The sequence below is a fragment of the Herpailurus yagouaroundi genome, unplaced genomic scaffold (assembly GCF_014898765.1).
Source record: "Herpailurus yagouaroundi ecotype Mexico unplaced genomic scaffold, PumYag 164, whole genome shotgun sequence".
Classification (NCBI taxonomy): domain Eukaryota; kingdom Metazoa; phylum Chordata; class Mammalia; order Carnivora; family Felidae; genus Herpailurus; species Herpailurus yagouaroundi.
Window position 1 is genome coordinate 16,081,695 of NW_024412405.1, and position 12,615 is coordinate 16,094,309.

General features: G+C 43.5%; 1 protein-coding gene across 3 annotated transcripts in view; it reads left to right on the plus strand.

Annotated features, from left to right (window-relative positions):
• Nucleotides 1-12,615, plus strand: part of ABCC4 (ATP binding cassette subfamily C member 4 (PEL blood group)) — a 265,767-nt gene that overhangs the window by 216,029 nt on the left and 37,123 nt on the right. For all 3 annotated transcript variants that reach the window (XM_040487238.1, XM_040487236.1, XM_040487237.1), the window contains one exon: nt 7,343-7,498. In XM_040487238.1, the coding sequence (XP_040343172.1) occupies nt 7,343-7,498 (156 nt within the window). The remainder of the gene's footprint in view (nt 1-7,342; nt 7,499-12,615) is intronic.

The following is a 12,615-nucleotide window of genomic DNA, read 5'->3' on the forward strand; positions in this document are numbered from 1 at the left end:
CACGGGCATAGCACACCTGACTTTCTAGCAGCATTATGGATGCCTGGAGTGGAAGCACTGCACGTTCTTCATCAGTGGATGGGTGGATAAGCAAATGTGGTCCGTCCACACAGTGGGGTATTCCAGCCTTAACAAGGAAGCAAATTCTGACACGGCAAGAACGTCGAGGACATTATGCTAAATGAAATCAGCTCGAGGGCAAAATAGGACAGAGCCTGTGATGCGAGATTCCTAGCCTGCTCCGATCCACAGACACAAACAGTAGAGAGATGAGTGCCAGGGGCTTCGGGGGCAGTCAGTGGGCAGTTAGTGTCTCATGGTGACAGAGTTTGAGTTTTGCAAGGCAAGAAGGATTCTGGAGATTGCACGACCGTGTGAGTGTATATAACACCCCTGAAGTGTACACCTAAGAAATGGGCTGGTAAATTTTGTGTTCTGTGCATTTAACCACAAAAACATAAAATTAAAGCATAAAAGGTAGCACTTGCAGCCTGCTGTGCCACTTGGGGTCTGTATCTCACAGTACCCTGAGGCTGCTTCAGGCCAGGGAGCATCCTATTTTCATCTTTGTTCCCCCAGAAAACGGCATCCTGCAGGGCACACAGTGGGTGCTGAGGGTCTGCTGGCTGGGACAGGAGGGAGTAACGTGCAGGTGTGAAGCAACCAGTACCAAAAACATACTTCCCAGCCAGCTCCTGCAAGCGACCCCGCACCTAGATGTGTTAGATATCTGAAGAACTATTCTTTCAAGCTCCTTCTACCACAGACCCGTTGAGTGGACTGTAGCCATAATGTGATGATTATACCCTTGCGACACGGAAGAAGAAATGTTGAACTTAATGCCCAAATGATACCCAGGGAGCAGCTGTAGTAAATCACATGGCAAAAGCTGGCTCCTGATTATTTCCGGCCTTAATGCAGGCGAGGAGAGGGCTGCTGTGCCGGGAAACGTTAACTGTAGCTCTTGATGAAGTTCTGTCCCTGTGAGCACCGTCAGGGATGTTTGCTGGCTCACAGCATGTCCATCAGATGGCATGTTCTAAACGTAATTCTGTTAATCTGCATGCATCTTAAATTTCTCTTGAAGCCATAAATTATGAATCACCTAAGAAACTGTAGTACAACTTAGAAACATAACAGATTTGTATTTTTTGGTCTTTACTCCCAAAGCATAGGATTCTCTGAGATTCTCAATGTTGGGGGTAGGGATCGAATTTGGAGATAGTTGCACTAATGCCAATAACTTTTGTGTCTTGGTCCACTGGTGGTGTCGCCTTCAGCTCCATTTATGTCATTGGTGATCATATCCAGGCCGCAGAGTCACGAAGTGACTTCACTGCCTGTGTAGGTCCCAGGTCTCGTTTCCTCCCCACCCACCCCAGCATTTAGGGACACCACCGCCCCCGTCCTTTGGGGTTGCATTTGATCGGGAGAGGCTGTTGTGGGGTCGACGATGTGGGAATGTGCCAACACAGCAGAAGCAGGGCTTTATTCTTCCAGCTTTTTCCTCTACTGTCCAGATTCCCCGGAGTTCTAATAAACAGGAAAACGTAACAGGTAGTAAACAGGTTTCTAATTAATGGAAGAAATATCAAGTAAAAATAAAGAGCCCAAATGAGGTAAATAGCACCCGAGGCTTCCTGGTTAGATTCTAAACACTGGCTGCATTTTTCATTTAGATGATTTTGTGGTTGATTTGATCATTTTAAAGAGTACTGGGCCATTTTAAAGCATTTTCCAGCTCTAGAAGTAGATTGATTTTGGTTTGTTATTTTTTTTTTTTCTTGCTCAGACCTATTACTTGGATAATACATTTTTACAGATGTGTACTAGACCTTGCTATAACGTGCAAAAATATTAGTTTCCTACATTTTCTGTTTTACATAATATTTTTTCAAGAACCCCTCCCTTCACTCCAGCTTGCCTCCCTTCCCCTGCTGACTTCTTAATTCCTTGCTATCCAGGCTGTGGTACCTGTGTCACCTGGGAGCTTCTTGGAAATGCTGACTCTCAGGCCCACCCAGACCTCTTGTCTCTGAATTGCCTTGGAACAAGGCACCACCCTGGTAAAGTCCTCTCTCCCACAGGCAGTTGTGGATGACTCTAACTCATGATTTCTAGGAAATATCCTTTGACAGTTTGAAATTGGGCTCATGAATTATCCCACCCCCTGTGACTGAGCATGACACTCTAGAAAGTTCTATGCTACCACCCTGCTGATTTATTTACTTTTCTATTCTGCAAGTCATGAATTTACATTAGAATTTAATTCTCTATGACTCCAGGTTTAAGCATGCATTTGCCTTTTCAGTGTAGTCTGGCTGCCTCATAGACAACATTCCTTTTTCTCTGTGGCTTCCCCATATCCTCCTACAGGGATTTGGGTCTAGAGTCGGAGACAGCCCAGTGTAGCAATATATCTAAGGCCCTTTCACCACCCAGTGGGATGAAAAATTAGCCTCACTGCCCCAAGCAGGACACTAGGTCTGTCTGGCCTGTTGGCCAGGTGCTCTGTGTTCTTCTCCTAGCTTCAGCCGTAGGTGCCTGTTCTTCCTGTTGACAACTAGCCCACCTGACCACAGGCACCACCTCTTTGCTCAGAGCTGTGGGCTCTTTTGTCCACTCACCACAGTATATTCCCCTGTATCCACTTCATGCTCTAAATATCAGGTGATGGGATCTGTGGGGTAGGCCAGTTCCTTGCTGGCAGCCACACCTCTCCCCACTTTCTTCGGGCCAGGCAGAGGGACACAACAAGGTGCCAGGCCATCCACGTGATGAAGAGGCCATCAGCAGAATGGACAAGGAACAGGCAGAACTGGGTTTGAGTCTGTCCTGCCCCGTTTGGACTCTGTTACTTCAGGCAGGCTAATTAACCTTACTAAGCCTCTGTCTTCTCTTTTGCAAAATGGAAGTCATAGGTCCTCTAGGGTTGTGCACCTCCAACGAGATGAGACGCCCAGCACCAAAACCAGCACAAAACAAATGCTCGGATGACGATCGTGTAGAATGGCCATAACCAGTTTTGATGTGTAAGTTGTTGTCTGCAACAACTGAAAATGAGGGCATGGCCATTTGAGTTAGTATTTATGGTTATAGGATCTGTTTGCCATGTCTGTCTTCTCTGTCCGGCTTATCCTGTACCTCAACACTATGGCGATAGATTTTCCAGAAGTTTCTCCATCCTGACTTAAACGCCTCGATTCTGTACAAAATGCCCATTTGGCGCAGGACACCACATGCAATACAAAGAATACAAAGCTGAATCCGTTTCAGATCCCAGTAGAAGAAAGTCCAGTAGAAGAAAGAAGGTTGTATAAAAATGGCTACTAAATAAGCTAGAAGGTGGTCAGAGTTTTTATCGAAGTTTAGAAAAAGATGACCTACCTCTTCTGGGTGGGAGGAGCCCACATGAAGGAACAGGAGGAGCATTTCCGAGGTATTAGGCACTTGAGGTAGACTTGGTGACATGTGGGTAGGATCTCAGCAGGTGGAAAGCATGGGAAGGGCGTCCGGGCTGGTGGGACCAGCGTAAGCAGAGGCGTGATGCCTTGATCCAGCGAGTGAAGAGCATTTGAGGGAATGAATTACCAGGTGTGTAGCACACACTCTCACGTTTCATCTTCACGACCTTCCGGGTCACCCCAAGGGAGCCGACTCGTGGAGGTTAAGGACGGAGAGTCAGTTGGGACACTCCCGTAGAAGGGACTTCCTGGGACCGCATGACAGGCAGGAAGCTGCCCTGTAGAAGCTCATTCTGAGAGGAGGGCACCCGTGATCCACAGTGGGAAGAGGCAGGGGAGAGGGAGCCGGTAGCCACCCTGTTCCCCTAGCAGGTCGTAATGGCGAAAGTGAGTCCGCTGTTTGGAATCAGACTGATGTGGATTAAAACAAAGCTGTCACGCGCAGGTGCGTGAATGCACAGAGAAAACAGGTGGGGGCCAAAACTGGTGTCCTGTTTCTGGAGGTAGTTTGGCAGTACTTGACAGCCTTCTTTGAAAGTGCTTATACCTGTTTCTCAGCAATTCCACATCTGAGAGTTTATCTCAAGGAAGTAATTAGGGCTGTTTTCAGAGATTTGGCTTCAAGGATATTTAACACAGAGTTACTACTTACAATCGCAAAATATTGGATACAGCCTGAATGTCCCCAAATGGAGGGTTTGTTAAATAAATGATCGCATATACGGTAATATTATATGGCCATTAAAATATTTTCTTGAAATACTAAGTGAAAACAGATTACTACAATATGTTCACATTAATCTCATTTTGTGTAAATATACGAGCTTGTATCTTAACATATGCATACACTTAATTCCACAAAGAAAATACATCCTCTGGGGCGCCTGGGTTGGCGCAGTCGGTTAAGCGTCCGACTTCAGCCAGGTCACGATCTCGCGGTCCGTGAGTTCGAGCCCCGCGTCGGGCTCTGGGCTGATGGCTCAGAGCCTGGAGCCTGTTTCCGATTCTGTGTCTCCCTCTCTCTCTGCCCCTCCCCTGTTCATGCTCTGTCTCTCTCTGTCCCAAAAATAAATAAACGTTGAAAAAAAAAAAAGAAAATACATCCTCTAAAGAATAGTTTTAAATCAAAGTGTTAGGGTTATGACTAGTATTAAGTTTCTGCATTCATTCGCACTGATTATGGTCAAGAGAAGAGTTTTGTTTCCTAAAAGGTAATGCAGAGGTCCCTGGGTGGCTCAGTCAGTTGAATGTCCGACCCTCGATTTTGGCTCAGGTCATGATCCCAAGGTCCTGGGATCGAGCCCCACATCTGGCGCCTGGAGCCTCCTTAAGATTCTCCCTCTCTCTCTCCTTCTGCCCCTCTCCCCTGCTCGCGTGCACGCTCTCTCTCAAAAAAACTAAATCAAGGTAACACAGCCTTGCACTCAGGTCAGGGACTGAATCATAAAACATTGTGGAGGTAGCATCTTTACGGCTTGATACCATGCGGGACTAGGAGAAAGCTGGAAAAGGAAGGTGAATGTGTTGAGCCCGAGAGCCCAGGAAAGAAGTCATGAGATTAAAATGGAGAAGTTGGAAAAAGCAGCTATTTTGAGTGGGAGATTGTGTGTTAATCATGTTGCATTTGATCTAGAAGAGATCTCCGTTGAGAACACGGAGAAATACACAGAAGCCATGTTTTTCTAGACTAGTATACTAGGACCTACCCATGTGTAGAAAATGACTCCTCTGTGAAATATAGATTAGGACCTACTGTAAGGTACAAAATGGCTATAAAGATTATAAAATTTGGTGAAGCCACTTTCCTTGTGTTTATCTCTTATTTGATCTAGAAAGAGAACTTGATCTAGATTTGATCTAGAAATGTCTAACGTGCTGGTGTGGTTGTCAGGAACCAGCCTCAGCCTAGTTGGGAAAACATATGGGGATAGTTGCAAATCAGCTAAAATAAGAGTATCTTCAAGTATTTCTTTGGTTTTGAGAATGTAAACGGATATTGGTGATATTCTCCGTGGGAAATTTCCTTTTATATAATACACCTCTTATGTAATACAACCTCTTGGTGAACTGTGAAAGGCACAGGCTGTGGTTTTGATGACTGGAGAGTAGAGGGAAATAGCCAGAACCAGGTTTTCTTTGAATTTCCTGTTTGTTTTTACCCTCACTTGAGTTTGGAGACCACAGACCTGTGGTTGTGGGCAGGCCTCTGCCCCCCTCTCCTATCCCAGCCCTTTAGCAAAAGTCTACAAATGTTCCAGTTTGCACAAATGGATCAGTTTTAGTTGTGATGATAGCACGGGAACATCCACATGTTCTCAGAGACACAATTCTTGCCTGTATCTTGATACCTGTTGATTTACATTTGAGAACACGGAGAAATACACAGAAGCACACAGAAGCCATGTATGTCTAGACTAGTATACTAGGACCTACCCATGTTCAGAAAATGACCCATCTGTGAAATATAAACTAGGACCTACTGTAAGGTATAAAGTGGCTTTGAAGATTATAAAATTTGGTGAAGCCACTTTTCCTAACGTTTATCTCTATAAAAGTAGACTCGCTCTTGAAATGCCATCAATGATCGTTGTGTAAGTTAAGCTTTAAAACTTGGGAAGTACTCAAATGAGATAATATGTAAAGTTCCCAGCATAGAATCAGTGCTCAGAAAGTTATTCTCTGTTGAAAGTTGTGAGTTTTAAAAATTTACAAATGTTTGAAAGCCTGTCCTGTGCCCTTCATTGATTCCAGATACCTAGATGAGATGATATCATCTCTTGGGAAGCTCCCACCAGGGAATTTGTAGTTGGGCAAGCTCTTTGGTTTAAAAAAAAAAGAAGAAGCAAAAAAAAAAAAAAAAAACAAAAAACAAAAACAAAACCACAGCAGTTTCTGCATATAGGTTTAAATGTACACAGCTGAAAACCAATTTTGTGCAATACAGTTTCGTTCCTGACTGGCATTTTACCTGCTTTATATTGATTCTTTGATCTTATTGTCAGTGTATTTAATTTCCTTGTTCTTTGGTTCTAATAACCAGACTGATACTGGACACATATTTTTCCCAAGGGGGTAATTGTGAGTATTAATTACTTTGTAAAATGCCTTTTGAACTGCTCAGATGAAAGGCCCCATATAAATAGCAAATGTTATTTGTGTTGTTGTTGTCGATGATGATCTCATTATGGGTATTTCAGCTACTGGCTACTGTTTTTTAAGACACTGAGACTTGCATTTTAAAACGTTAAGATGTTTCCTTTTGAGACAGAATGTAATCAGGTATTTAATAGCCAGAAATGATTTGGTTGTTCTACCAAAGAATAATTATGTCACCTCTTATGTAATAGAATTCTCGGAAAGTGATTACCTGTTTATGTATTGCTTCTGACTTCTTGACAAACTAAAATTATCCAAGAAATTCTCAAGGTTCAAAATAACCAGACACTAGGAATAAAGCTAATTTTGAAACTTACTTATCAACCACTTAGTAGATTGCTGGGTTTTCACTGCTGGCAGGCTGATTGTGCTATTTTTAACTTTTCTTTAGACCAATGGATCTCAACCAGGGGCAGTTCCCCCACCCACCGAAGGGACACAAGGGACATTTGTTAATGTCTGACATTTTCAGTTGCCACAATCGGGAGGTGCTTTTGGTATCTAGTAGGTAGAGCGCAGGGATAGCGACAAACATTTTACAATGTACAGGACAGCTCTCTACAACAAAGAATAATCCAGCCCAAAATGTCAACAGTGCCAAAGTTGAGAAACTCTTGGACTACATTCAATATAGAACTTCCTTAATCTGTCTTCAACAACCAGAGTTTCTCCTGATACATTGTGTTTTGTGACTTCTTAATCCCTCCCGGATCTCTTTACAGGTTGGCATTGTGGGAAGAACAGGAGCTGGAAAAAGTTCCCTCATCTCGGCCCTTTTTAGATTGTCAGAACCAGAAGGTAAAATTTGGATTGATAAGATCTTGACAACTGAAATTGGGCTCCATGACTTAAGGAAGAAAATGTCCATCATACCTCAGGTATACAAGTCAGAGCATCCTCACATGTCCTTTTTATAAGAGAACCTAAGTTTAATTGCTTTTACTTTTATTCCTTTTTTTTTTTTTTTTTTAAGTTGAAGGATTGATCCTTTTGCCCCAATAGAACATATTTTTAACAGCAAGTATTTTCATCGGATACCAGGTTTTGTTTTTGGGCGCGAGCACGTGCATGTGTGTGTGATTTAATAACTTACCCGGTGAAATGTCTGGCCTCTAACTTCCCCAAGTACCCCAGAGTTATCCACTGATAACCACATGATTCTGAAAAGAAAATGATGAATGATAGGTTTAGCTCCTGAGAGGCTTCTGTAGGGAAATGTGGATTTTAAATGTTTTAGTGGTAGACTTTTGCTGTAGGAGATGTAACTTCTCAAAGGTAATTCTCTCCATGGAGGGCTTTCTGTGAAACTGGTGGGCTTTGAGAATTACTGTGTATATGGATGCTTTGGGGAGACTTAGAATCTAGCCATTAGTAAATGATTGTAACCAGGAAGCAGTAGAGAATAGTGAGCAAAATACAGGACAAGGAATCCCATGTCTCTGGACCTCAGGTTTCTCTTCCACAAAAGGCATCTCCTGGAGCCGTTGTGAGGACTGGGTCAGCGGCTGTGGAGTGCTGCTCGCAGACCCAGGACCTGGCTGCTGTGATGATGGAGGGTGCAGTTGGCCATCTCTTTCTGGGCTTTGATTCTGTTCCCTTATTCTGCTTCTTAATAGAAGTATGACTTTCAGGAAATGTTTTAGTGATTGGATAATGCACAGTAGAAGCACCTTTCATTCCTTGTGGTCCATCATTTCAGTTTCAGTAAAAATTCAGAAGGTATTGGGAGCCTGGGTGGCTCAGTCAGTTGAGCATCTGACTTTGGCTCAGGTCACTATCTTGCCATCAGCTTGTTTGAGCCCTGCATCAGGCTCTGTGCTGACAGCTTGGAGCCTGCTTCAGATTCTGTGTCTCCCTCTCTCTGTCTCTCTCTGCCCCTCCCCTACTCATGCATGTGCACGCACACTCTCTTTCTCTCAAACATTAAAAAAAATTTTTTTTTAAATCAGGATACTCCTTTCAGAACCACAATGAGATGCCATCTCATCCCCAATAGTCACTACTATCAATAAAACGGAAAACACTGGGGCACCTGGCTGGCTCAGTAGAGCATGTGACTCTTAATCTTGGGGTCATATGTTCAAGCTCCACCTTGGGTATAGAGATTACTTAAAAAAAAAAAAAAAGAAAGGGAGGGAGGGAGGGAGAGAGGGAGGGAAGGGAAAGAAAACACCAAGTGCTTGGAAGTTAGTGGGAGAGTTTGAACCCTTGTTCATTGCTTGTGTGGGTATAAAATGAGGCCACTGTGGGAAACAACAGAGTTTCCTTGAAAATACAAAAATAGGATCACATAGGAATGATCATATAGAATGATCTCATCCTATTACCAACTCCACCTCTGGTTTTGTAGCCAAAATCATCGAAAACAAATTCTAAGAGGTACTTGTACACCCATATTCATAGTAGTGGTATTCACAAGAGCGAAAATGTGTAAGTGGTCCAGATGTCCTTAGGTAGGTGAGTGGAGAAAGTGTGGTGTGTTCACACAGTGGACTATTATCCGGCCTGCAAAAGGAAGGAAATTCTGACATGAGCTAAGGCATAGATGAACTTTGACGTTGTGCCAAGTGAAAGAAACCAGTCACAAAAGGACAAATACCCTAGGATTCCACTCCTATGAAGTACTTAAGCAGTCAGTTTCCTGGAGACAGGAAGTAGAATGGTGGTGCCAGGGGCTAGAGGGAGGGATGGAGAGTTAGTGTTTAATGGGTACAGAGTTTGGAATTATAAAGAAGAATTGTGGACCTAGACGGTGGTGATGGCTACACAGTGATGTGAATGCATTTTAATACCACCAAATTGGTCACTTAAAAGTGATTAAAGTGGTAAATTTTGTGTTATGTGTACTTTAGCACAATTAAAAAATATTTAATAACTCTCCTATCCCTGATGCTTCTATGCTTTTTCTTTTTTTTTAATTGAAGAATAATTGACATACAGTATTAGATTCAGGTGTATAACACTGTGACTCGGTACTTACATACATTATGAAATGGTCCTCACGGTACATCTGGTGACCTTTTTTCCACCTGTCACCTTGTCATCATCTTCATCTATTTTATCCATTCGGAAAAAAGAAATTTGTTTTTTAAAATATCCCTTTCAGGAAAAATGGAAAGAAATTTGCAGCACTTTCAACCCCTATGTTTAAAGATTTCCTCTGGCTGTTAGATTCATGACTTCGTGACTACAGTAGAAAGTAAATGAGTTGAAATTCCCAAGTTTTGTATTTCGGTTGTACCTATCTCTGAAATGGGCCAAACGAGATTAGTGAGCAGAAACAATGGGCGTACCTGTAAAGTACTTTCATGTCCTTGGATGAAAGGACCTAGGAACACGTCCCGTGTTATTTTTAATGCTTCTTAATAAGAAATGGTTGTATGCTTGTGTACATAAAAGAACTGTATAAATAAAGAAATAACGTTGGATGTTTCTTGGCTCTGCCAGTAATGTTTTGGAAGCACATCTGAGCAAAGACTAAATACACCTTGACATCACCACAGGTTTTGGTCCTCTTCCATAACTTCCCACCCTACTTTGGAGCATGCTGTAGGTGCATACTCTGGAGAGCATGCTTACAAAACAGTACTAAGCTTTGTACCCATGGAGATAATGATCACCAACCATTGTAAACACACAACCTTTCATTTTTCACTTTGTGTGCCTTTGTCTCTAAGGGGCAATGTTTGTTGATTAAAGAGAGTCTAGAGAGACCGTGTAATGTGTAAAGGGTCCCAGGGTATCTTCTAGGAGGCAGCCAGGGTACAATCTTTAAGATCACATGTCCCACATTTTTATTCCGGCCCAGTCTCAGGACTGTGTGAGTGACCCTGATGACATCACTTGGCCTCCAAGCTCCAGTGTCCTCGTCCTTAAGCCAGATCTAGTAATTGATGCCTCACAGATTTGTCATGAAGATTTAACCGGATGAGAAAACGTCTGTGGCCCAATGCCTTGCTCTTAGAAATGCTTAGGAAATAGTAAGTATTTTTACTAAGGATCAGGGCACTAGCCTTTTGGGTGTTCTGGTTACTTACGTAAAAGTAAGTAACAGGTTCTGGAAGGACTTTGCTCTTTAATTTCTATTTATGTTTTTGTGATCCTTGGTGATTTCCTTTACATCTGTTGCTTATCACACAAACCAGATTATTTCTATGAACTTAAAAGAGTGAAACAAAAGTGTGCACAATAAGAATTCGAGGGTAAAGTGTAACAGAAACCTATCAGTGTTCTTCTCGCAAGGAGCAAGAGAGAACATCACTTTGTTTTCTGGCCTCCCTCCCACCTGCTCTTTCCCGACCACCGCTCTGTACCCCACTGATATGCTGCAGTGCCCCCTGAAGACCCTGGCATCCTTTCTGCACTCCCCCCACATGCTCGCTTTTTTCTAGCTCTTCCGGAGGCTGTGTCTCCAATTTCTGTTGCTCCTGTGCTTGTTTTAATCCCAGATGAGTTACACAAGTGTGAATAACTCCTAATATTTGTGGAATCCTTCACATATTTGAGCCTCTTTCCCTACTGTCTCCGCCTTCATCCTCACAATTATATGGTTATCTTCATCTGACCCATTTAAAAATTGAGGCACAATGAGTTTAACCCACTTTACGAGCATGTGGCAGAGCCAGGGTTCCTGTTTATGTCAAGGATGTTCTCGGGCAGGTAACCGCTCCTCCAGGGACCAGAGCACATTGGTGACTGCAGTCCCCCCTACAACTGCTGTGTAGCACAATTCCGCGGGCACACCCATGCAGACACAAATATTCCACAAAACACGATTACTCTTAGTGCTCTGCACTCTACTTGCTATTATATCCATTCTGTTCTAGTTCATAGAAAAGACAAAATGGTCATGAGGCCCCGAATTGATTTCATGATCCATTGGCTGCACCTGCAGTTTGAAAACCACGTTCCCTCACTGTTCCCTGCTTGGCTGGGTTCCTGATACATGTTAGCCCCATACCTCGAGCCCTGGTGGTGGTCCTGATTCTCACAGCAGCCCTACAGGGTTAGCCCTGTTTTCCAGTAAGGAAACAAAGGCTGCTGGATACAGTTAACTCAAGGCACACTCAGCACTAAAAGAAAATCAATTCAGGAAAAGGGGTTAATTCCCTTACGTGTCATGGGCTAGCGTCAGGAGAAGATACTCAAAATCTTACCTTGCTAGAGCTGAGAGCCCTCTCTCTTGACAGTGTGACTGGCTGCAGAGGTGGGAACAGCTGTTGGCCTGGTCCCTTAAAGGACGACTTCCACCACTCTTTCCACCAAAATGAATAGGAAACCGTTTCCTTGTGTCTCAACACCCTGATTTAGGGAACTAGGGAGTTTGGAGCTGTCTCTGCAGAGCAGAACAAAGGCATGTTGCTTGGAGTTCCCGGTTTAGGTGAGCCAGGTCGGCGCCCTGTTCCCTGGCTCTGTCTCGCTGTGATCCTGGCTGCAGCGGTGAGCTTCCGTGGCGGCCCCGCGCTGCCAGGCTCGTCTCAGTCACTGCTGACCACGCCATCAGAGATCAGAACTGGGAGAGGTGTGATAGCAGCCAGGGCCGTCATGGGAACGGGAGGCAAGGGAGCGGTGGGGATAGTTGGGGGCCAGTCCCGCAGGGAACTTGGGAAAACACTGTATTCTTTGAATGTACTCCTTGATTTGTACAATTTATGGAGGAAGTAAAACATGAAAGTGCTTTCTAAATAATTTTACAAACAGAATGGGTAGCCAAAATGGACACTTCCTTTGCGCTCCTTTGTGCCTTCTTTGCGTCTTTAAATAGTTAAACGCATTCCCCAAAGAGAATAGCAAGATGAGATTATATTTAGGGAATAACTTACTTATCTGAAAGGATCTGGAAAAACGGATTTCAAAACTTTTTTGGATGGATTCTCTACATCTAAGGCCCCTTTCCTTTTGGCACCAAGAAAATGTTTTCAGTTGAAAAGTGATTCCATGCAAATTCATTATTTACGATTGCACCCCAAGGGTTGGCACAGATCAACAGCTATCA